Genomic DNA, 23,568 nt, shown 5'->3' on the forward strand with positions numbered 1-23,568 from the left:
TCAAAGGATTCGCTCGGATTTTGGCTTTACCTAGTACACTCCGTATCATGAGGCAGCGCTGGTTCTAATTATGGTATCAAATAGTATTACGATTTGGAATCTACACCTATCTCGGATTCTTGAATTTCTGAGTCGATCACGATTTGGGCAGACTCGGCTGGGGCAGGTTGAGGGCACTCCCCAACTTGATTAGTGAGTCGACTTGGTCAAGGTCATGGGTTGACTAAACGAGTCGTAACACTATGATTCTAACGCAGACAAGTTAACCCACACAGTTCATCCCCGACTCATCCTCAGTCCGGTGTGAGGTCACTCGGTTTTGAGTAGACTCGCTCCAATCGACTCGGTATTTCTTGACCCCGATTCCGTTCTAAAGACCAAGGAAATGGAACGGTTACTTGCGTCACCATCTCAAAATAGAGCGGGATTCCTCCTCTTCTACATTTCCATTGGCTGTTACGACGCGTTCTTCCCGTCTACCTTCCTCTGCAATATGCCAGGCATGGCATCAGTCCTTGATCGAAATTGCCACACATTGCACACTACATTTACTTCCCCATTTTCCCACCAGGATGACGAAGCCGACGGTTCTTCTGTCTTTCACAGGTCCCTGCTACTGCGTTTTTAACTTCTGAGCGCTTTCACTTGAAGAGAAAAGGCCACCCGTGATTCAGATTCCCCATTCTGCTCGTCTGATTCAGGCTTCACAGACTTATGAAGAGGAGGGGATCGGATTCGATGGTGCTAGGCGTGGTGTCTTCTGCAAGAAATGGAAAAGAAGAATGACGATGGAAGATGCACACAAGATTGTCTCGCAGTTGATTGGAGGTTCCAGGAAGGTGAGACTTGGAGTCGGAAGAAGCTTTAGTTGTATAGTACAGTTCTTTTATTTTCTAGCAATTAATGGAGTTGTTGTCTGGGTCCTGTGATTTTGGGTTTCAGGGATTTTTTGGGATCTATGACGGGCATGGAGGCGGAAAAGCTTCTGAATTTGTTTCGAAATTATGTGCATGAAAATATTTTAAAGATGGTGGGGAGTTGTGGGCAGCATAAGTAGAAGGAAGATAACATCAAAGATGGCTATCTGAAGACTGATCATGAGTTCTTTAAACAGGCATTTTCAATCTCCTTTATTTAATGATAAATGGTTTCAGGTCGTACAAAATATTTCAGGTTAATTAGTAGAAAGAATATATTGCAGGTTAGAAGGGCCTCCTTTTATTATGAGAAAATTGAAGTGATTTGATACAAAAAACATCAGTAATCCCTCGTCATCTATCACCTGATTGTTTTGTTGTTGCTACCAGAAGCTTTGTCCAGTTGATTGCTTCGATTTTTTAAAGTTTTTTTATTTCAAGTTTTTATATCATTTTATGATGTTATATGACATCATCAATGGTTCAACTGTAGGTTAAATCCAGTTGAATCTAGTTCAACTAGACCAGTCACCTCTTCAGGTCAGTGATCGGAGCGGTTTTTACAACATTGCTCATCTCACTTGAGCATCTAAATATACCTAAAAGTTCTCCATAGTTTAATATCATTAATGTGTATGAGAGATAAACTTGTTTGATTTTTACTTTAATGTTGCCATTTATAAGATTACCCATTTGAGTTCATGCCATATTAAATCCGAAGCACAAGAAGAAGAAAAAAATCTGTGATTGGTTCATGGTTTCTTCCCATGTTTTCCCTTCCTCTGCATCATTTCCTGCTCAGAGTTTCAAGTATTATGATCTATTTTCAGGGGCTCAGTGGTGGTGTGGATGAAGCTCTTACAGTTGATCACAAAGTTGGCCAGGGCTTTCCAATACTGTCTGTAAGCTTGCCAAATTTTGGTAACCACACTGAGCTTTTGAGTCTCCTTCTTTTCATCTTTTAATTGCTTGAAGTGATTGCCATTGTACAATCATAGCAGGTATAAGAGGCCTTGTATCTCCTTTATGCGTTATGTGGATCAAAGTACCCACCTACTCTGTCAACAACCTATTGGACAGCCTCGGTGCCACCACAAGTAGTAGTTGCAAGCCGGAGAGCCTTTTCTATAATGTATTATTCTTCATGGGACCTCCCACGCTTTGGTCTAGTTCACCAAGAAAAGGATTGATTGCATCAAGTCACCATCATTTGGTGGGATTTTGGTTTTAGACCGCTTTATTTCATTTTATGAGATGCTCAGTTGCAGTGCAGATGGAAATAAGTTTTTCTTTTTCCTGGATCAGAAATGTAATCAGACCTGAAGGTGCGCTGCTAAATGATCTTAATTTATGCTGTAATAAAGGGAGGTTTTGTAGATGTTTACAAGGGATTTGGAGGGTTCAAGGGAAACTTGCTGTTTCTAGAAGCATTAGAGATGTTCATCTGAAGGAATGGGTGACAGGTGAAACTGATACAAGGACACTGCCATTGACATCTGACATGGAACTTCTAATATTAGTAACAGATGGGAGTCTGGGACGAGGTGAGGTAGGGACTTTCAAATTCATTTTTCAGCATCATCAATATATTTCATGTGCCTTGTCTTCAAATAATTCTTCATTTGAAAGCTCTTGTATCTGTATGTCGTCACTATTGATTAGACAGCAGTCACTTCAGTTGCTATTTCAAAAAAAAAATTGAGCATTCCATACATTTTCTTCAGCTCTGTCGGCATGAAATGATATTTGAGATCATCAGAGATGGAATTATTAGTCTATTATGAAAATATCCTTGACTTTTGACTGATCTTTTAAGAATTGTCAAGTGGTGTACTGGGCAGATATCTACATCCTATTTGCAGAGTGTCTTTCCTGTTTAGTCATATCCTGATCATGTTTCTCTATCTAGTGAACAACTTCTAGTCAATTTTTTGGTAGATATGATGGGATCATTACATTCATTACTAGGTGGGAAATCAGGAAGCAGTAGATGCAGTAATGAATTTTCACTTGTGCGTGGAGAAGACAGGAAATGATGGTGGATACTACTGCGAAGAGATCCAAGATGAGTTTGGCTGCAAAAACGTCGATCCTCCTCACAAAGCTAGAAAAACTGCATCAGGCTTCCACCAGAGAATGAGATCCTTGAGTCCATTCCAAGAGAATTAAGGAAGCTCAGATGATATCACTGTTATCACTATCGATCTAAAGCACTTCTACTGCAATTAGAGATAAGGGTGTCTCTCTTCCAGATTGCTTTGTATCCTTATAAAAAGTTCAGTTATCTTTATCTCTAACCTTTTTGAGGACACCATTGACATCAGGGACTACCGGTTGTTCCACAAAAAAATAAAAAATACAGAAGATGGCACTGGTTAAAATGAAAAAGTGTCGGGATTCTTCTTTGATCCAATCTGGGTAGGATTATCTATTGGCTGAGCTTTTCCTGAACGACGAGGAGTGAGATCCATGTACCACTGGGCCAGGCGATGGAACTGTCACTGGAAACTTTACCTACGCATCCACAATGGAGGTTGGTGCTGACACTTTGGGTGATAACAAAGTGACAGTTGAAGCCTGAGTGATGGTCACTTTCTGCTGTCTTCTCATCATTGAAAGAGAATTGGATGAAAGGGCTTTTCATAAATGGTGCATTTATCAGGGAAAGGAAGCAACACCGAAGCTCTTCCATGTACATTTAGCTGGCTATCTCATCCACTCACAAACCAGACACATGCAGCCCATCCTCATGAACTGGAAATGTACTGATCAGAGAAAAGGGTTACTGCTTTATGGTCCCAAACTTGTCGTTTGCTTCGAGCTATGGAAATTAATGCCATTGTGGATCCACCTTTGGTTTTGTTTGCTTATGTGTTTCTTTCCATAAAGGAGAATGGGACCCTTTGGGGCAATGGGTCAGGTTTTGGTCGAGTGGATTTAAGAGTCTGTTTGGAATCTCATAGAAAAGAAAATGAGAATTTGACTATTGCTATTCTCAATAATAGTCAATGAAAAGGAGAATTTGATCATTTATCTCATAAAATATTTGCAAGGTAAAATGTAGGATGCCTTCTATAAACTGTTTTTCAACTTGTCAAAGTTGATTTCTATTTGTCCTTTGGCCTTTCCTTTCTTCTAAATCTTGGATATGACATTTTAACAACATGAAGAAGAAAAGTCTTCTAAATCTTCTGAATCTTCTAAATCTTAATTTCTGGCATTTTCCACTCAGGAAGTTCTCTGTCTCTGAACATCTGCTACTTGTTTGCTAGTAACAGTAAAGCAAAAATCGTTTTCCTTCAATGGGGGGTGGCAGCTCTCGTCTGCTTCCAGAGAGATATAACCGAAGAACCACATTGTTACCCCTCAAATCTTTCTCTGCAACTGCAACAGCAGATTCCTCAGACTTTTCTGCAACTGCCACCCTAGATTCCTCTCTGCTTTTCACCAAAGCCCTGGACAGAGCTTAAATAATCCAATGAAGGCAAAGAAAAATGACAGAGACACATCGAAATACCAAAACTTTGTTTAATGGTTCGCTTCTTTTGACTGGTCTCCTTTTACCCATAAGCACTCATGGCCCCAACAGGCTTCTGCTTGGAAATCTAAGCTCCAAATCAGGATTAAAAAGCTTCTTTTCTTTTCACCAGTGATGAAAACAAGACAGGCGAAGAAGATTTAAAAAACCCATCTGGCTGTAAAACCACTATAGGCAGTCTTGGGAGAGAGAAGGAAGTGGTTTTGCAAAACCACTATTAAGTCCCAAGTGGTTTTCCAATTTTCCAATATAAAAGGGAGCTTCACTCTCTCTCACTGCCCTCTCCCAGAAAAACCCCTCTGGACAGAGGATCTGGCAACAAAGCATCTCTGTGTAATATTTTTGGATCCAGCAACTCATTTCCAGTCAAGAAAGCAAAGGTCTTTCTCTCTCTCTCTCCTCTCTATTATAGAAGATGGGAAGATCCAATTGTACATCTATCGTCTTTTTCTCTGCTCTCTTACCCGAATCTCCTATGTTCATTGTCGAATCCCATTAATTCAGCCTCCAGCCCTTCCCCGTCTCCAAAAGATGCAGGATACAATCCCTCTGCCGGCGTGCTTCTCGTCCGCCGGCCAGAAGACAGTGGAGGATGCTGCTGTGGCGACCAAGTCTGGACAGAGCATGGTCATGTCCGTCTACCAGACGAAAATAGCAGGCCAATGCCGTTCCATAACAGTCACATGGTGCAAGAATCTGCTAGTCCACGGCCTTTCCATCTCCGTCGAGGGGGGACTCAACCAGTACGCCTGCAAGGTGGAGCTCAAGCCATGGTACTTCTGGCGCAAGCAGGGCTGCAAGCGTTTCTTGATGGATGGGACTGCCGTCGACGTGTTCTGGGACCTCAAGGCGGCGAAATTTGGCGGCGACCCAGAACCGGTGTCGGACTATTACGTCGCCATGGTCTGTGACGAAGAGGTGGTTCTGCTTCTTGGGGATCTGAAGAAGGACGCCTACAGAAAGACAGGTGCCCGGCCTTCTCTCATCGACGCCATCTTAGTCTCCAAAAAGGAACACATCTTCGGGAAGAAGAAGTTCTCCACCCGAGCCAAGTTCCACGAACGGGGCAAGCTACACGAGATTTCCATCGAATGCAGAAACAACGGCGGAACCTCCTCAGAGCTCATTGACCCAGAAATGGCGATAAGGGTCGACGGGCATCTAGCCATTCACGTGAAGCACCTGCAATGGAAGTTCAGAGGCAACGAATCCATCTCCATCAACAAGGTCCGAATCGAAGTTTACTGGGACGTCCACGATTGGCTCTTCAGCCCCGGATTGAGACACGCCCTGTTCATATTCAAACCCATCTCCTCTGCACTATCATCGCCCTTGTCATCCGCTTCCTCGTCAATGTCCACTCCCTCCTCTCAAACTACACTCTCCGGCTCAATCGAGGGGATAAACGGAAATGGGTCATCGGGATTTTGCTTGTTCTTGTACGCCTGGAAGCTAGACTGAGCTAAAACCGCCGCCGGGTTCGTCGGCAGTCATTAGAGGAAGACGATCGGAGATCATGTTCAAACAGTGGCAAAAAGGGGTAAAACGACAGGTGGAATGAGGTGTCATTGAGGAATCATAATGCATTTTTTAATGTTTTTTTTTGGAGCTTTGAGAAGCAGACGAAACAAGACAATATTTACAGAGAGAGAGAGAGAGAGAGAGAGAGTGAGAAACAGAAATTGAAGAAGCCACAGGGATGGAAGATCTCGTCTGTAACAAAAATGGAGGTAGGGGAAGGTGGGGGCTCACAGGAGCTGGTGGAGTTCCTTACAGCTGGATTTGCAGAATAAAATGCGCATAACTGGAATGGGACCTCATTGGATCTACAACTACAGAATTATTCCACACGAAAGCAGATGTAATTTTTTTTTGTTCTTGACATTTTCTCTGTTGAATAAACTGAATATAAATTTCTTTTTGCTGTTTAATCATTTAATGTTTCTCTAATTTTTCTTTCTCAACTTCTTCACTTCTCATTTTGATCGATCAAACCATCAAACTTATACAAATAATGTATGATTGCACCTCATAGTTAAATTAGTTCATACATGATCTAATTAATAAATTTTCTTTTTTTCTAGTCCTTTGATTTCTATACATGTTTGGGATAATTTAAACTCTATATGAAACTCCCATGAATGGATAACCCTAACTCTATCTCATTGCTAGGGCAAGTCGAAAACTCCGATATTCATCCCAGTGGAAATTCGTATAATTCGGTTCTTTTAGCTTAGTCGATTAATGTCGAAATAGACAGGAACTTGTGAAAAGCTATTTCAATATCTCTATTTTTTTTAAAAATGGGATTTGCAAATTGGAGCCTAGCATGAACTTGATTTTGCCAATGTAGAAATGTATAAATAGATCTTTAAATGTTGTAATTTATAAGGATTGTTGCAAGAGTAGGTTTCATAAACTCTAGTTTTGATTTCATTATTGAGACCTATTAAAGAAGTATGAACAAGAGGGTTCTTATTGTTGAATGTGGAAAAAGAGTTCATTACTTGCACAAGTCACAATTTTGTGAAATGTGCCTAATTGGGACAATGCCAACTCCACATGTACCTAAAACCTAAATCGTCATAGAATATGGAAATGAAAATTAATAAATAATTAGAATAATAAAAAATAAGAGATAAAATTTTATAAAATGATTAAATTACAAAAAAACCCATGATTAACAATAACCTTATAATAATATTATAAAAAAATTAAAATAAAAAAGCACTTGAATCAAGTTTTATCTAAAAAAATATATGAAATCAAATAAATTTAAGGATTACTCTTACATATAATCAAGTAATCGATTCGTTTAGTACTGAATAACCGTTACTCATTTTTTCTATTTATTAAAATATAAACAAGTAATTGAATTAAATTGCTTGATTCAAGCGAAAGTAAATGAAAACTTTCTCTAATTTGAATTTTTATTTTAATCTTATAGTTTCATATAAATTTATATAAATTTTAATTATTTTATTTTATGGTTTAAGTGCTTAACAAAAAAAAAAACCCATCTAATATCAAGTTTTGATGTCCCAAAATTTATTCAATTATTAAGGTTAAATAGCACTTGGGAGTAGTAGATGTCATGACTTCCAATTTTGCAAGAGGCTTTTGCATTATTTGAAGAAAATACTTTGGCTCCCACAACTTAACAAAAACACCTTTGCATAACCCTAAATAATTAACATTAGAGAAAAAAAAAGGAAACATTAAAGGCTAGAATTTCAATGCATATTCCTATGACAGGCCATGTTGATCGGAGTGGGAGGATCCGAATAGCTACCGTCTTTAAGCCGATTGAACAACCAATGATTAGCAGCCTGAGTATAATGAACTCCATCCCAATTGATTCGGACTTTCGGATTCTTACACGATCTCCCAACTAAGACAGTGGTACCGTTTACTTCAAGGGTTGATCCGCAGCCCAGATTGCGGTTGTAATTGTACTTCCCACCGTGCCCACAACATGCTGCCAGTGGCTTCTCAAAACCTGAAATTGTTAGTCATACGTGAAATGAGTCTAAAAAAACGTCTCAGAATAGATTGATTTAGAGTTGGAATTTGAGACTTACCATACTTGCTGGCATGGCTTATGAGACCGTACTTCAAAGAGTACATGTCCACATAGGTGAACACACCTGAAGGGAGATCCATCCTGAGCTTAACCACAGCCTCCTTCAACTTCTTGTTGAAATACTGTGCGACCCTGTTGAAGGGTATCACACAGCCAGCCTTGTCTACTTGATTCTTATTGTGATGCACACGTTCAATCACATATGCAAGGCAGCCGAAGGGCCCTGTGTTGTGGATCCAGAAGTACCTTCCTCCTTGGTCGTAGACATCCTGCAATTCCACACAGAAAATTTTCAGTTACTGTATGCATCTACGCTGTTTCAAGCACTTGGGTACTTCCTCGGATTATAAGGCAGGCAAAAATTTCATACCTTAACAATCTGCGTCAACAAGTCGACAACAACAGGCACAACAGCTCTAACTTCATCAGAAGTCATGTTCTGAAAATAACTGTGAGTGAGGTCATTCTGACCAATGTCAAATGTGTACAAAGCACGAGAGAAAACCTCTTCCTTTGGTATCAAATCCCTGAACACCCCTCCTGCAACAACCCATCAACAAAAACCCATACAAACACTATCTCTCTTTTTCACCAAGCCCCAGTTGGAAAGAACTAAATTGACAGATATACCTTTCATGGAGACAATTTGGGATCTGGACTTGAACTGTGAGAACTGCCAGAACTGTACCTCCAAGGAGAAAGGACTGAACCCACTTTGGAAGAGGGTGGCGTCTGGACGAAGAATGGTCGAACCGGCGGTGGCGAAGTTGGCACCGTGGCTGAAGTTCGTGCCGAGGGAGTTGAGGTAAGCATCCAGGTATGGTAGTCCAAGACTATTGGCTGCAATCCGCAGATTACAAGAGGTTAATGATAACTTATGATATACGACTGAGAAATGGCAAATAAAATTACTTTAATATCGAAAATTAATTACTTTATTATATTAAAAATTAAATAATATCGAAAATGGCTTATAAATTTACTTTAAATAATTTATTTAAAATCAATTAATGGACAGAATTAATTTAAATAAAATTCATGAAATAAATTAGTATTTTCATTTATTGAAGTGGAAAATTTAAATTTTAGGTAATTTAAAAACTTCAAAATTTAACTTAAAAACAGCAGCAGAGCCGTAAACTTCGGAATTCGGGCCCGCGAGAGCAGAACGCCTGCCTAGTCTCGACAATCCATCCAAACCGTCCGATAAGGAAAAACGTGAACCGTTAGGTGCTCAAATCCAAGAAGAAAACGACGACAGAGACAAAGGAAAACGACGCTGTGGGTCCCACAAATGGCGTGGGAAAAACGGCAGAAAGGTCTTCAGTGTGTCCCATAAAAGGCGTGGAAGAACAGATAAAAGGGCTCTTCAATGGGTCCCGCTTCGGATCCGGTTCAACCTCGAACACAACGCGCCGCTCACGAGCGGGAGATCATCCAAACAAGACATGTGTGCCATGAGACCACGTGGCAAATCTTTCAAAAATCTTAAAATAATCCCTAATCAAGACCCTAATCCAACAATTAAACACGGAAACGACAAAACGCCATGTGCGTAATCACGTATTTACACTGTAATTTATAATATATAGAAAAAGAAAAGAATGAAAGTAATTACCGATGAAGTCAACAATAAGCCGGCCGTCGGAGTACCTGCCGGCGGGATGACCCCAAAACGACTCCCCGTTGGGCTCCGGCGCCGGTCCGAACGACGCCGATAGACCTCCGGTATCGGAATTCGAATCGCCGAAGTTGAACATTGCCGGGAATTCACATCTCGAAGCAGCGGAAACGTGAACGAACAAGAAGCCAATCAAGGCAAGAACAGCATTCCGCGATGATGCAGTCTCCACAGCCTTCATCTTCTCCGAGAAGAAGAAAGAGCTAGATCCGAAAAGTAAGAACAGCGTAAAAGAGCGGAGAAAGATCAATAAGAAAAAGCTCACTCGGAGAACAATTAATTAGTAGACGGAGGCTCCGGCTCTGCAACGGAGTCTGCTTCCGTGAAGACTGCGGTGACTGGATCAAGAGACGAGTGGAGATACGGATCTGTGGAGTGAAAAGTTCTGATGCAGTGCCGTGGCTTATATTGACAGGAATGGGCTCGCTTTCTCTAGACGAGAACGGGCAGTTTTGGAAGTTTGGGCGAGTATGGAATGTGAAGACGATGCTGCGTCGGCGGAGTAAATTCTGGATAAGAGACGGGAGCCATTACGAGTAATTCCTACAGATTTCTATCTGTTTTCTTCCATTTTTTTACCTGGATGCGCGGGGTTGATCCAAAAACGTTGGCCGGATTGGTCGGTTCGTAGGTTTGTACCATTTGGAGCTTTCACGGCGATGTTGGATAGATTAGTATCCGGGAAATTCGTGCCATTTAATTAGAAGGTAATAAATGTTTAGAAAATCTTATTATCCATTATCTATTTTATTTATAATAACATCCCCTTTTTTAACAAATTTCTCAAAAATTTATATTATTTTTAATTTTAAATTTTATTTAAATTATTTAACTTATTTTTTATACGTAAAACCAAATTTCTTTTAAAGTCTATTAGAATTTTTTAAAGATTTTTTCTATTTTTTAATAATTCAAAATTTTACTATCTATGCCCATTCTTATATTCAAATATAGTTAATTTTAATTTATAATAAATAATTAAATAAATATTATATAGATTTTCTCTCCTGGGTTCATGACTTGTAATATCTAAATTGAAAAAGAAAATTATTGAAATACTTTTTAATAGTTATTTATTTGTAATAAATAATATTTATTATTATTATTTTCAAATAAATTAAAAAAAGAAAAAAAATGATGGCATGTCAATAGGCTGGCCAATGCAACCTATATAAAAACACGTGACAAATTAGAATTCTAAACCTCGTTTACAACCCATAATTAAACCATATCCTTATCCACCGATCAATCAATATCCTTTAAAAAATTATCCCTAATTTTTTTATTAATTTATTTTTTTAACCTCTCATATTATCATTTAAAGCAAGGGAATATATTATTAAAGTCGTGACATGTGATTTTGGATTAAAAAAAGATAGCTTTGTGGGTAATTATTTCAATTTCATTTTTTCAATGTTGCTTGGATTTATGGGGTCGATCCAAAATGGTAGCCACATTAAATAGAATCATGCCTTAAAACTTGACAAAAAGAATGTTTTTTATTATTTTTTAGAAATTCATCTGTTCATCCAAAAATTTAATATTTTGACCTAAATTGGAAGTTACTTAAATAGATAAATATATTTTGGCATATTTCCTAATATAATTTCATAGTTAGAATCTAATAAAAGATTAAGACAAAATGGTTAATAATATATTAATAAAAATATTGAATTATTTAAAATAAAAAAATTAGTGTCACCCTCTTCTCTTTTTTTAGTGATATTTTCAAGAGAGGAATCTTTCTCACCCACCAAACACATAAGTAGTAATAGTATTTTTTATTTATTTTAAAAAATAATATTTTAATTTAATATATATTTTATTTTATTTCAGTGAAAAATTAAAAAACCATTTGCCCATAACTTTAATAGTTTGAATAAACTATATTCTTAATTAGGTCATATTTGTAAATGTAACATGAAGGAGGTAAATAGTGGATGACACTTGAAAGAGTTCAAGAGCGTGATGATTGAAGTGAGTTATAGTCTTTGCCACTATGAATCCCATTGTATTTGCTAGAGTAGGTTAAGAACTTTTATTGATGGGAAGTGAAGGTCCTAGGGCAGATGTACCTAGTCCCATGAGGAATGTAATATTTAATTCTTCAATTTTGGGATCCCATGAGTCTGGTTTACCCATTGTTACACAGCGGAATCCGACACAGGCCCCGATCGGATCCTGAATTCAGAGTCAAGGGTCAACTCGCAAATCGAAAAACCATTTGAAAATGATTCAGCATTTAAAGATTAAAGCCAGTCGATGGGGAAAACGTTTTTTGAGAAACGAGTTGAAATTGAAGATGGACACCCCTTAAGTCCGTTACTCTGATCAGAATTCTGATCTTCCTGGAGCGGAAATGGCCAAAGTTATATTGCTGTAATCAGAATTCTGGTCTTCCTGACGCGGAAATGATAAAACTAATATTGGAATAAGGACGTATCCAATCCAGAAAGGCCATGGCTGGAGCCAGCCGGCGATAAAACCGCTGAGTTTCTGCTCGAGTTGCTTACTGTCTTCTCCAGTCACGTTCTCTGCGTTCTCCTCCGCCGGCCATGGATACTCCCCAGATGAAGCTTGCAGCCATCGTTTGTGTTCTGGTATCAGTGATCGGCATCTTCAACCCTGTGGCGGCCTCCGAAGTTTGCCATTTTCCGGCAATCTTCAACTTGGGTGACTCGAATTCGGACACCGGAGGCCTCTCAGCGTCTCTCTGGCCTGCTCCCTGGCCCAACGGTGAGACCTTCTTCGGTCAGCCTGCTGGGAGGTACTGTGATGGACGCCTTGTGATTGATTTCATGGGTACGTGTCCTGTGTCTCTGTTTTATCCCTTTTTGCTTCTTGCTCGGTTGGTTGTGTTGGGAAGTTCTGGTACGTGTTTGATGTAATGTTTTCGAGTTCTTCGCCTTCGTCTTGATGAGTTCAGCTTGGCATTAAGTTAATTTTGCAATGGTTGAAAAGACCTGAAAAATGGTCGTGAAACTTACTCCATTAGGAAAATCTGTAATCTGTCAGTGTTTCTGGGTGATTGTTTTGAACTTGGTAGATTTTCGTCTAAGATTGGGTTGAAGTTTCAGAGCCCAGAAAAAGGATTTGCTTATCCACGAGAAGTGATTTCTGATTCACTTTATTTGGATTTGTAGCTGACAGCATGGGATTGCGTCATCTTAGCGCCTACCTTGATTCTATGCTGTCCAACTTCACCCATGGCGCCAATTTCGCCACTGCCGGCGCCACCATTAGAGTGCAGAACACGACCTGGTTTCAAACTGGGTACAGTCCCTTCCCCTTGCATGTGCAATTCAGACAGCTGATTCGGTTCAAATCCAAATCTCTGTTAGCTCATCAACAAGGTGAAACAAATGATCAAGGCCTGCTCTCACTTAATAAAACTCTGCTTTTGATGGGTTTTCCTTTAGTGGGTACATGAGAAACTACAATTTATGTCAATGCAGGAGGACTGTTCAAGGATTTGGTCCCAAAAGAAGAGTATTTTTCTCAGGGTCTTTACTCTTTTGACATAGGTCAAAATGACCTTACTGCTGGTCTTTTCCTCAACATGACTGTGGAAGAAGTGAAAGCTGCTAGTCCAGAGATGCTCAACATTTTTACCACAACCATTAAGGTAATTAACAAGCAATTGAGATGAACTGATCAGTGTCAAATTCCGTTCATGAAAAAGAAAAGCAAACTGTGTGGAACTGCAGGGAGTGTACCAACAAGGTGGGAGGTTCTTTTGGGTGCACAACACTGGTCCCCTTGGTTGTCTTGCTTATGTCCTTGAAAGGTCGCCGATCTCGGCCGAGCAGATCGACAAGCATGGCTGTGCAACTCCTTACAACGAACTGGCTCGATATTTCAACAGCAAATTGAAGAAAACTGTGATCCTACTTAGAAAAGAACTTCCATTAGCGACATTCACCTATGTGGATATCTACTCTGCCAAATACACTCTCATTAGCCAAGCCAAGAAGCTTGGTAATCCCTTCCATCTGACTTCTTTAATTGACATCAGTGGTACTGAACCATTCATCTACTGACTATATAACAGAAATTATAGTCTACTGAATGCTTTACATCCACAATCTTTTCAGGATTTGTGAAACCTCTGAGGGCCTGCTGTGGGCATGGTGGGAAGTACAACTACAACCAGCATGAGTATTGTGGCACAACAGCTGAGATCAATGGCACCCAGGTTCTTTTAGGGAGTTCTTGTAGAGACCCTTCTGTGAAGATTGTTTGGGATGGAATTCACTACACTGAGGCTGCAAACAGGTGGGTGTTTGAAAAAATTGTTGCTGGTGTCTTCACTGATCCTCCCACTCCATTGAGAATGGCTTGTCACAGAAATTTGTAAGGAATCTCATTCCATTCAGAGAGATAATTCATCGTTTCAATAAAATTTAGACATAAAAGTTACCTTCCCAATAGAAAGACAAAGAAATGTTAGGTATCTTCAATCTCTTCAAAGTTTCCAATTCATGGAATATAATGTAGGGATGTGGGGGGCCATAAAACCCTAGTTGATTCTCTATATGAGAATGACTTTCACTTTGTTTGCTTTCGTTTCCTAAGGGATTAAATATGATTAATTTTTCTTAAGTCTCATCTTAGCATGAGACTGACTAGGAGTTAGGGGTGGGCACAGTTCAGGTTTAACAAAACCCGAATCCGAACCTGATCTCCAACCCAAACCTGAACACTAAAAAAAGGGGAAAAACCCCGATTCACTGAACCCAACATCGACCCTATCATTGTCCTTTTTATCCCGTTCCCACCCTATTCCCATAAACCCAACTTAAACCCAACCAGTTTCGTTCCTGTAAACCTAACCCGTCTCAACCTTATTTTATAACTTCTGTCACGTCTATGAGTTAGGTTTGGGAAAACTTGTCCCTGACCCGAAACCGGCTGGTTTTTCTCCACGGGATGAAATTAGAAACCCGAAATCCGGGTTTTTTTGGGTTCAAGTTACCCATAAAACCCAACATTCACGCATCTCCCACACGAATGGATAGTCTTGATTTAATCTCATAGGGTAACTTGGCATTTCAACTCGTTCAACCTAATCCTGCCAACATTTTTGGATCAACCGCGCGCATCCAGGTAAAAAAATGGAAGAAAACAGATAGAAATCTGCAGGAATTACTCGTAATGGCTCCTGTCTCTTATCCAGATTTCACTCCGCCGACGCAGCATCGTTTTCACATCCCATACTCGCCCAAACTTCGAAAACTGCCCCGTTCTCGTGTAGCGGAAGCGAGCCCATTCCTGTCAATATAAGCCACGGCAATGCAGCAGAACTTTTCACTCCACAGATCCGCATCTCCACTCCTCTCTTGATCCAGTCACGGCAGTCCTCCTCACGGAAGCAGACTCCGTTGCAGAGCCGGAGCCTCCGTCTACTAATAAATTGTTCCCCGAGTGAGCTTTTTCTTATCGAACCTTGATCTTTCTCAGCTCTTTTACGCTGTTCCTACTTTTCGGATCAAGCTCTTTCGTCTTGTCGGAGAAGATGAAGGCTGTGGAGACTGCATCATCGCGGAACGCTGTTCTGGCCTTAATTGGCTTCTTGTTCGTTCACGTTTCCGCTGTTTCGAGATGTGAATTCCCGGCACTGTTCAACTTCGGCGATTCGAATTCCGATACCGGAGGTCTATCGGCGTCGTTCGAACCGGCGCCGGAGCCGAACGGGGAGTCGTTTTGGGGTCATCCCGCCGGGAGGTACTCCGATGGCAGGCTTATTGTTGATTTCATCGGTAATTACTTTCGTTCTTTTTTTTTTCCTCAAATTACAGAGTAAAGATGTGATTACGCACATGGCGTTTTGTCGTTTCCGGGTTTAATTGTTGGATTAGGGTTCTTGATAAGGGATTATTTTAAGATTTTTGAAAGATTTGGCACGTGATCTCACACGTGTCTTGATTGGTGATCACCCGCTCGTGAGCGGCGCGTTGTGTTCGAGGTTGAACCGAATCAGAAGCGGGACGAAGATCCTTCAATCTGTTTTTCCACGCCTTTTATGGGACCCACTGATGACTTTTCTGCCTTAATTCCCACTTCTTTTGTGGGACCCACAGCGTCGTTTTCTTTATCATGCGGCTTCGAACCGTACCGGCTCGCGAGCCACTCGATTTCAACTCGGTGCTTATCTATAAGCTCTTAAATTGGCTCGCTTACATTAACGAGCCGAACTCGACCGAAGCCAGGTTCGGTTCGTCAGTTCACGAGCCGGCTCGAAGTGAGTCGGGATCAGTATCGGGTCGGGAGCGGGAGCGAGAGCGAGGGAGGTAAAAAATTTCCTCCCCTCGTCACCGTCGAGCCCCTCCCATCGGCTATTGTCATCGCCTCTATCGCCGTCGACAACTGCTCGTCGGCCGTCTTTGTGGCCGTCCGTTCGATTTTTTCCTCTCCTCGTTGTCGCTTTTGTTTGCATCATCGTAGCCGTCATCCCAACCGACAAGTCCTCCCCGGTGTCGTAACCCTCTTCCTTCTGCATCGTTTCGACGGAAAACCTGAACCAATAAGTTCAGGGGAGAAATAATCTCCCCCCTCCCCCACGCAAAGATGATTTCGCACGTGCGAGATCATAAACTAAAAAAATAAAAATAAAAACTTTTTCCTTACACTCTCCTTCCCCTAGCTCTTGATAAAATTAAAAATACATTTTATAGAAATAAGTTTCTATGAACTATTAGTGTCTCATATTTTTTTAAACATTTTTTAATTGAAAATTCTTATTAAAAATCATATAATTTTCTAAGTAAGATTTTCCTACCAAGATGGGGTAGAAAACTGTATAGAAAATTTTTGAATAAGTATTTAACAGTTGATGTTGTAATACTTTTAGCATGAAGCAATTTTTATTACAATTTTGAGTTTGACATTTTATTTGATTAAAAATTTATCGATAAGTGTAATAATATATTAGATTGATTATTAATTTTTATTTATTTCCTTATAAGAGGCAATAAAAGGTCCATTTAACTTTCCTAAGAAAATTTTAAAATATTTTTTGTAATTTTCTAATAAGTCACTAATAGTAATAGGAATTTATTTAAAGGTTTTTCTGGGAATATGTATAATAGGAAAAATATTTCTAGTTTTTCCTAGAATATAAATTTTCATCTAGGGGCACTAAGGAGGCCATAGTAAATTTATGGCCAAATTCAAAAATTACAAAACAAGCTAAACAACAATTGGAATAAAAAAGATTAATATTGGTGCATTTTAATCCTTTATTGAAATTAAAACCTAAACCTCCCCTATCATTATTTTTTTTTAAATGAATGCATAATTTTATATATAATTTATTCGAAGCCACCCCTACGTGTGAGATCATAAAAAAGGGAAAAAAAACTCTTTGTATATTCCTCATGGCTCTTGAAGAAATTAAAAATATATTTTAGTATTAATACGTTTCTAGAGACTATTAGTGGTTTTTTCAATAAATGTTGAAAAGACATTTTTAGTATAAATATAGGGACCATTACTGTCTCATGTTTTTCAAAAATATTTTTCTTATTATAAATTCTTGTTAAAAAATCATATAATTTTCTAAGTAAGATTTTCTTACCAAGATGGGCTAGAAAATCGTATAGAAAAGTTTTAAATAAGTATTTGACAGTTGATGATATAATCCTTTTAGCATGAGGCAATTTTCATAGCAATTTTGTGTTTGGAATTTTATTTGATTAAAAATTTATCGATAAGTATAATAATATATTAAATTAACTATTAATTTTTATTTATTTCCTTAGAAAAGGTAATAAGAGGTCCATTTAAATTTCCTAAAATTTTTTAAAATATTTCTTGTAATTTTCTAGTAAGTCTCTAATAGTAATAGGATTTTATTTAAAGGATTTATAATTTTTATTTGGGTGATTGTAAATTGATAATGATATTTCATTTAATTTTGTTGTGTTTGATTATTGTATGGAGTTTATTTATAATGTTATGCATTGTATGGAGTGTTTAGACTATTTTATGGAGTGTATAAACAATTTCATGGAATGTTTATGGAATATATAGGCAATTTTATGGAGTGTTTATAGAATGTTTATGCAGGTATTATGTATATATATTATACCTAATTTTATGTATTATATATATAGGTTATGCCCAATCTGATACATATATTATTAGAGGATTTGGATGGATTGTCGAGACTAGGTAGGCGTTCTAGTTTTGAAGGTATGACTCTCGCGGGCCCACCGTTTGTTTCGAACTTTACGGCTATGCTTCCACTTTTATGTTAAATTTTGAAGTTTTTAAATTACCTAACATTTAAATTTTCCACTTCAATAAATAAAAATGCTAATTTATTTCGTGAATTTTATTTAAATTAATTCGGTCCATTAACTGATTCATAATAAATTATTTTAAGCAATTTTATTTGCCATTTTCGATATTAATTAATTTTTAAGATAAGATTTTTAATAATCGTTTGTTCTTGTAGGTCGCAGAGGGGTTTTTGATGTTGTATTAAGTACCGTTATACTAATTTCTCAGTCGTATATCATAAGTTATCATTAAACTCTTGTAATCTGTGGATTGCAGCCAGTATTCTTGGATTACCATACCTGGATGCTTACCTCAACTCCCTGGGCACGAACTTCAGCCACGGTGCCAACTTCGCCACCGCCGGTTCCACCATTCTTCGTCCAGACGCCACCCTCTTCCAAAGTGGGTTCAGTCCTTTCTCCTTGGAGGTACAGTTCTGGCAGTTCTCACAGTTCAAGTCCAGATCCCAAATTGTCTCCATGAAAGGTATATCTGTCAATTTAGTTCTTTCCAATTGGGGCTTGGTGAAAAAGAGAGATAGTGTTTGTAATGGGTTTTTGTTGATGGGTTGTTGCAGGAGGGGTGTTCAGGGATTTGATACCAAAGGAAGAGGTTTTCTCTCGTGCTTTGTACACATTTGACATTGGTCAGAATGACCTCACTCACAGTTATTTTCAGAACATGACTTCTGATGAAGTTAGAGCTGTTGTGCCTGTTGTTGTCGACCTGTTGACGCAGATTGTTAAGGTATGAAATTTTTGCCTGCCTTATAATACAGTTCTATGTTAAATCTACTCGAGCCGGTGAATCCGAGGAAGTACCCAAGTGCTTGAAACAGCGTAGATGCATACAGTAACTGAAAATTTTCTGTGTGGAATTGCAGGATGTCTACGATCAAGGAGGAAGGTACTTCTGGATCCACAACACAGGGCCCTTCGGCTGCCTTGCATATGTGATTGAACGTGTGCATCACAATAAGAATCAAGTAGACAAGGCTGGCTGTGTGATACCCTTCAACAGGGTCGCACAGTATTTCAACAAGAAGTTGAAGGAGGCTGTGGTTAAGCTCAGGAAGGAGCTCCCTTCAGGTGTGTTCACCTATGTGGACATGTACTCTTTGAAGTACGGTCTCATAAGCCATGCCAGCAAGTATGGTAAGTCTCAAATTCCAACTCTAAATCAATCTATTCTGAGATGTTTTTTAGACTCATTTCACTTATGACTAACAATTTCAGGTTTTGAGAAGCCACTGGCAGCATGTTGTGGGCACGGTGGGAAGTACAATTACAACCGCAATCTGGGCTGCGGATCAACCCTTGAAGTAAACGGTACCACTGTATTAGTTGGGAGATCGTGTAAGAATCCGAAAGTCCGAATCAATTGGGATGGAGTTCATTATACTCAGGCTGCTAATCATTGGTTGTTCAATCGGCTTAAAGACGGTAGCTATTCGGATCCTCCCACTCCGATCAACATGGCCTGTCATAGGAATATGCATTGAAATTCTAGCCTTTAATGTTTCCTTTGTTTTGTTGTAATGTTAATTATTTAGGGTTATGCAAAGTTGTTTTTGTTAAGTTGTGGGAGCCTAAGTGTTTGATTATATCTTTTAATAATAATTTATTTTCTTTAAATAATGCAAAACCCTCATCCATATATCCATGTATGGATCATAATTTTCACAAGTTCCCATCTATTTAGACATTGATTAACTAAGCTAAAAGAACTGAATTATATGAATTTCGACTTTGCGATGAACATCGGAGTTTTCGACTTGCCCTAGCAATGAGATAGAGTTAGGGTTATCCATTCATGGGAGTTTCATATAAAGTTTAAATTATCCCAAACATGTATAGAAATCAAAGCACTAGAAAAAATAAAATTTATTAATTAGATCACTTGCCACATTTCCTAAAGTAGTTAAATTAGTCCACATAGAGTACAAGTCGCTATAAATAGGGGTGGCTTCAAACTGAGCCGGCTTGCGAGCGGCTCGAGTTCGGCTCGGTTCTATTCGGTATCTCTCGAGATCGAGTTCCGAAATCGGCTCGTTTAAATAAACGAACCGAGTTCGACCAAAGCCAGATTCGGCTCGACGGCTCGCGAGCCGGCTTGTTAATTTATCAAGCGGTGGATTTGGGGGGATTTGGGAAATTTTCGGCATTCTGCCATCTCCCTAATTTTTTTTTTTTGGTCTCTCTTGCGCTCTCGCTCTCATGGTCTCCTCCTTCCCTTCTCTCTTCTTCCTCCGAAATTTTTTTCTCCCTCTCTCGGCCTCCATCTCCGTTCTCCCTCTCGCCGCCGGTGCCCCTACTGTCGCCGCCGCACCTAATCCTTCCCCCCGCGCATCGCCTTCGCTGCCTCTCATCTCCGTCGACTCCCGCAACGTCGCCCTCGCCTCGTCGTACCCCAGCTAGAGCAACTGCTCTGAACCCTCTCCCGTAGTCGTCATCCCCCTACTACCGCATGGTGCCATCGTCAGATCAGCTGGCCACCGCTCTACCCGGAATGGCACAACCCCCCCCCCCCCCCCCCCCCCGATACCTAGGGGGGAAATTATTTTTCCACCTCGACGCTCCGTCCTTCCAGCGTGCGAACTCACACGTGCGATTTTTTTATAAAAAAAAAACTTGCAAATCCTACTCTCAACTTGTTTTTCCTTTAGACGATGCAATTTTGTCAGCCCTGACCGCCTCTAGTACTGCTTTTCCTCTGGACGATGCAACAATACGTAAAAATATAGTGTGTTAACATTAGCATTTGATCAAATTTTCATGTTTCTTTATTTATTTTTTATAATTAATAATGTGCACAGTTAATTGGCTCACGTAATTATTGTATTAATGTACAATAAACTGCAATCATTAAATAATATAATATCTAATTTAATTAATTAATACATTAATTTATTTTAATTATACATTAAATTACTTATTCATGTTGTAATCATGTTTGTTTTACCTAATTTTGGGTTTAAGTATTATGTTTTAATTAAGTATACTACTATAAGTTACTTATTTTCTTGTTTTTTATATTTTTCTCATTTTGGGACACTAACACTAGAAACTGTTTTCCAGTGTACATGAACTTGTCCACACTAATACCAAGTTTGAAATTGAATTTCATGTAGACAAATGAAATGAATTTAAAGCAGGAGATAAAGATGAACTTCAAAATTTTAATTTGTTGACAAGCCCCCCCTTATAATTCTCATATCCGTAGTAATTTCAAAGTCTACATTTAGTAATAGACTCATATTGTTCTTCCTTGGCACCAAATACAGTTCAAGCTTTGATTTGTGGCAGTGATTGAGTTCGGGCTCTTCACAGTGTAAAGAAAAATCAAAAGGTGAATTTCTTTGATTAATTATTTATTATGATATTTTTTAGTATTTTTTAGTTTTATGATTACAGCCTGAGTAGAAGAGTGTAGAGATAATGCTACCAGCTACATGATTTTTCATGTTTTTCTTATCATGGTAATTTTAATATTTTTAACAACATTAAGTAACTGGTAGTTGAAGAGTATTTTTTTATCTGATAATAACTAATTTTATTTTTTTGTTTTTATAATAGGTGGAGATTTTGTTCATGCAGGACGTATATTATTTTTTAGCATGAAGAGAAACAACTATAGTTTGTAAATTTATAATGGATTTATAGTTTTTATTTGGGTGATTGTAAATTGATAGTGATATTTCATTTAATTTTGTTGTGTTTGATTATTGTATGGAGTTTATTCGTAATGTTATATAGTGTATGGAGTGTTTATACTATTTTATGGAGTGTATAAATAATTTCATGGAGTGTTTATGGAATATATTGACAACTTAAATATTTTTTTGAAATTGAGATTGCAAGATCAAAACATAGAGTCTTCCTTTCACAACGAAAATATGTGTTGGATCTTCTAGCCGAAACCTGTAAACCAATAGAGACACCCATGGAAATTAATCATAAGCTCGGAATTCTTCTAGATCAAATCCCAGCAGACAAAGGGCGTTATCAGGGATTAGTAGGAAGATTAATCTACCTATCACACAAAAGGCCCGATGAAGTATATGCAGTAAGCGTTGTGAGTCAGTTCATGCATGCACCAAGTGAAGAACATATGGAAGCAGTCTATCGGATCTTGAGATACTTAAAGAGTGCTCCAGGAAAAGGTTTGATATTCTCAAAAAATGATATCTCTAATATTGAAAAATATACATATTCTGATTAGGCAGGTGATCAGACAACCAGAAGATCCACGTCGGGTTACTTTACTTTTGTGGTAGGGAATCTTGTCACTTGGAAAAGCAAAAAACAGAAGGTAGTATCAAGATCAAGTGCTGAAGCTGAATTTCGAGGCATAGCTCATGGTGTATGCAAGTTGTTATGGATAAGGAATATACTGAGGGACTTAGGGATTGAATATGCCAAACCGATGAATCTCCACTGTGATAACAAGGCAGCCATCGCAATTGCATAGAATCCGGTTCAACATAATCACACTAAACATGTTGAAGTTGATCGTCATTTCATCAAGGAGAACCTCGATGCAAAGATCATACAATTCCCCTTTATTCAATCTAAGAGTCAGCTGGTTGATATGCTCACGAAGGCAGTATTAAGGAAGGCATTTCATGGTATAATTGACAAGTTGGGCATGACCGATATCTATGCACCAACTTGAGGGGGAGTGTTTGCAAGCCTGTAATGAACTGTTTGTAAATTGATTAACGTAATTGTAGGAAACGGATTGTTTCCTTGATCCTATGATTTTATTCCTTAATTTTAGGATCTAAATTGATCCTAAAATCAGCATGTAATGTATTATAAATTACCTTATAAATAGAGAAGAATACATCATTGAAAAATCATTCTTTGAATCTTTGTTATTGTGTTTTGGTTTCTCTGTTTCACAGCATCCTAATGAATTCGTATTAGAAAGTTGACAAGAGGATCAGGTGATATTTGATCACAACTTTTTATGGGTGAACCTAATGAAAGAGGAAAACAGAGACACAACCCTGAGCAGTACCAAAAAAGATTTCTCTCATATCTTTTGATTCTGCTGCAAGAAATTAGGAAGCAGTGAAACATGCTGTTCAAGAGGCCACCATGCACGACAGTAATATCCGTTGCGTATCAGAAACCGTAGAACCAATACTTCTTTGTAACATAAATGATTACTTACTGCCAGTAAGTATCTAGATTGTCGTCACGGAGAGCAAGAACACCATTGCCAGGTTTGCAAGAGCTGACACTCCAAGCAGCCCTTTTTGCCATCTCCTGGAGGTCACTGTCAACCACCAGATGCTGATTCCCAACCAGCTTCCCTTCCTCACCTTCAGATTCTGTTGTAGCCATTCAATAAAAATGCATACCTAGGCGAAAATAAAGGCTGTCAGAACATCTGATTCAAAATGTATATTCTGGAAAGCACTGGAAAATCAGGCAACTGCTACGGAATCTTCATGTGCTACACACTTTCTAGGGCTTAGGGTGAGCATATCATTGACAAGAGAATTTGGAGATGGGAGTAGTGCTTCAGTCTAAAACATCATCTGTCCGGTGCATCAAGT

General features: G+C 38.8%; 3 protein-coding genes across 3 annotated transcripts; 2 read left to right on the forward strand and 1 right to left on the reverse strand.

Moving 5' to 3' along the window:
- The first annotated feature begins 4,682 nt into the window (after positions 1 to 4,682).
- On the forward strand, positions 4,683 to 6,386 carry LOC137962608 (uncharacterized). The gene has a single exon (XM_068809583.1). The coding sequence runs from the start codon at positions 4,987 to 4,989 to the stop codon at positions 5,914 to 5,916; it is 930 nt and encodes a 309-aa protein (XP_068665684.1). The 5' UTR covers positions 4,683 to 4,986; the 3' UTR covers positions 5,917 to 6,386.
- A 1,164-nt stretch (positions 6,387 to 7,550) lies between these two features.
- LOC137962347 (GDSL esterase/lipase At3g26430-like) lies at positions 7,551 to 10,304 on the reverse strand. The gene is made up of 5 exons (XM_068809158.1): positions 9,657 to 10,304; positions 8,669 to 8,878; positions 8,409 to 8,578; positions 8,037 to 8,307; positions 7,551 to 7,954 (listed from the first exon to the last, which is right to left on the reverse strand). The coding sequence occupies exons 1-5, from the start codon at positions 9,898 to 9,900 to the stop codon at positions 7,689 to 7,691; spliced, it is 1,161 nt and encodes a 386-aa protein (XP_068665259.1). The 5' UTR covers positions 9,901 to 10,304; the 3' UTR covers positions 7,551 to 7,688.
- Positions 10,305 to 12,249: 1,945 nt separating this feature from the next.
- On the forward strand, positions 12,250 to 19,573 carry LOC137962112 (uncharacterized). The gene is made up of 11 exons (XM_068808828.1): positions 12,250 to 12,521; positions 12,863 to 13,072; positions 13,175 to 13,344; positions 13,427 to 13,697; positions 13,814 to 14,072; positions 14,896 to 15,008; positions 15,149 to 15,478; positions 18,279 to 18,488; positions 18,580 to 18,749; positions 18,886 to 19,156; positions 19,238 to 19,573. Exons 1-11 carry the CDS (start codon positions 12,275 to 12,277, stop codon positions 19,501 to 19,503), a joined length of 2,517 nt encoding a protein of 838 aa, XP_068664929.1. The 5' UTR covers positions 12,250 to 12,274; the 3' UTR covers positions 19,504 to 19,573.
- The last annotated feature ends 3,995 nt before the right edge of the window (positions 19,574 to 23,568 follow it).

The sequence above is a fragment of the Aristolochia californica genome, unplaced genomic scaffold, assembly GCF_029961685.1.
Source record: "Aristolochia californica isolate CCGP_79_NKW_82.1479 unplaced genomic scaffold, dmAriCali1.0.hap1 SCAF_4, whole genome shotgun sequence".
NCBI classification, from domain to species: domain Eukaryota; kingdom Viridiplantae; phylum Streptophyta; class Magnoliopsida; order Piperales; family Aristolochiaceae; genus Aristolochia; species Aristolochia californica.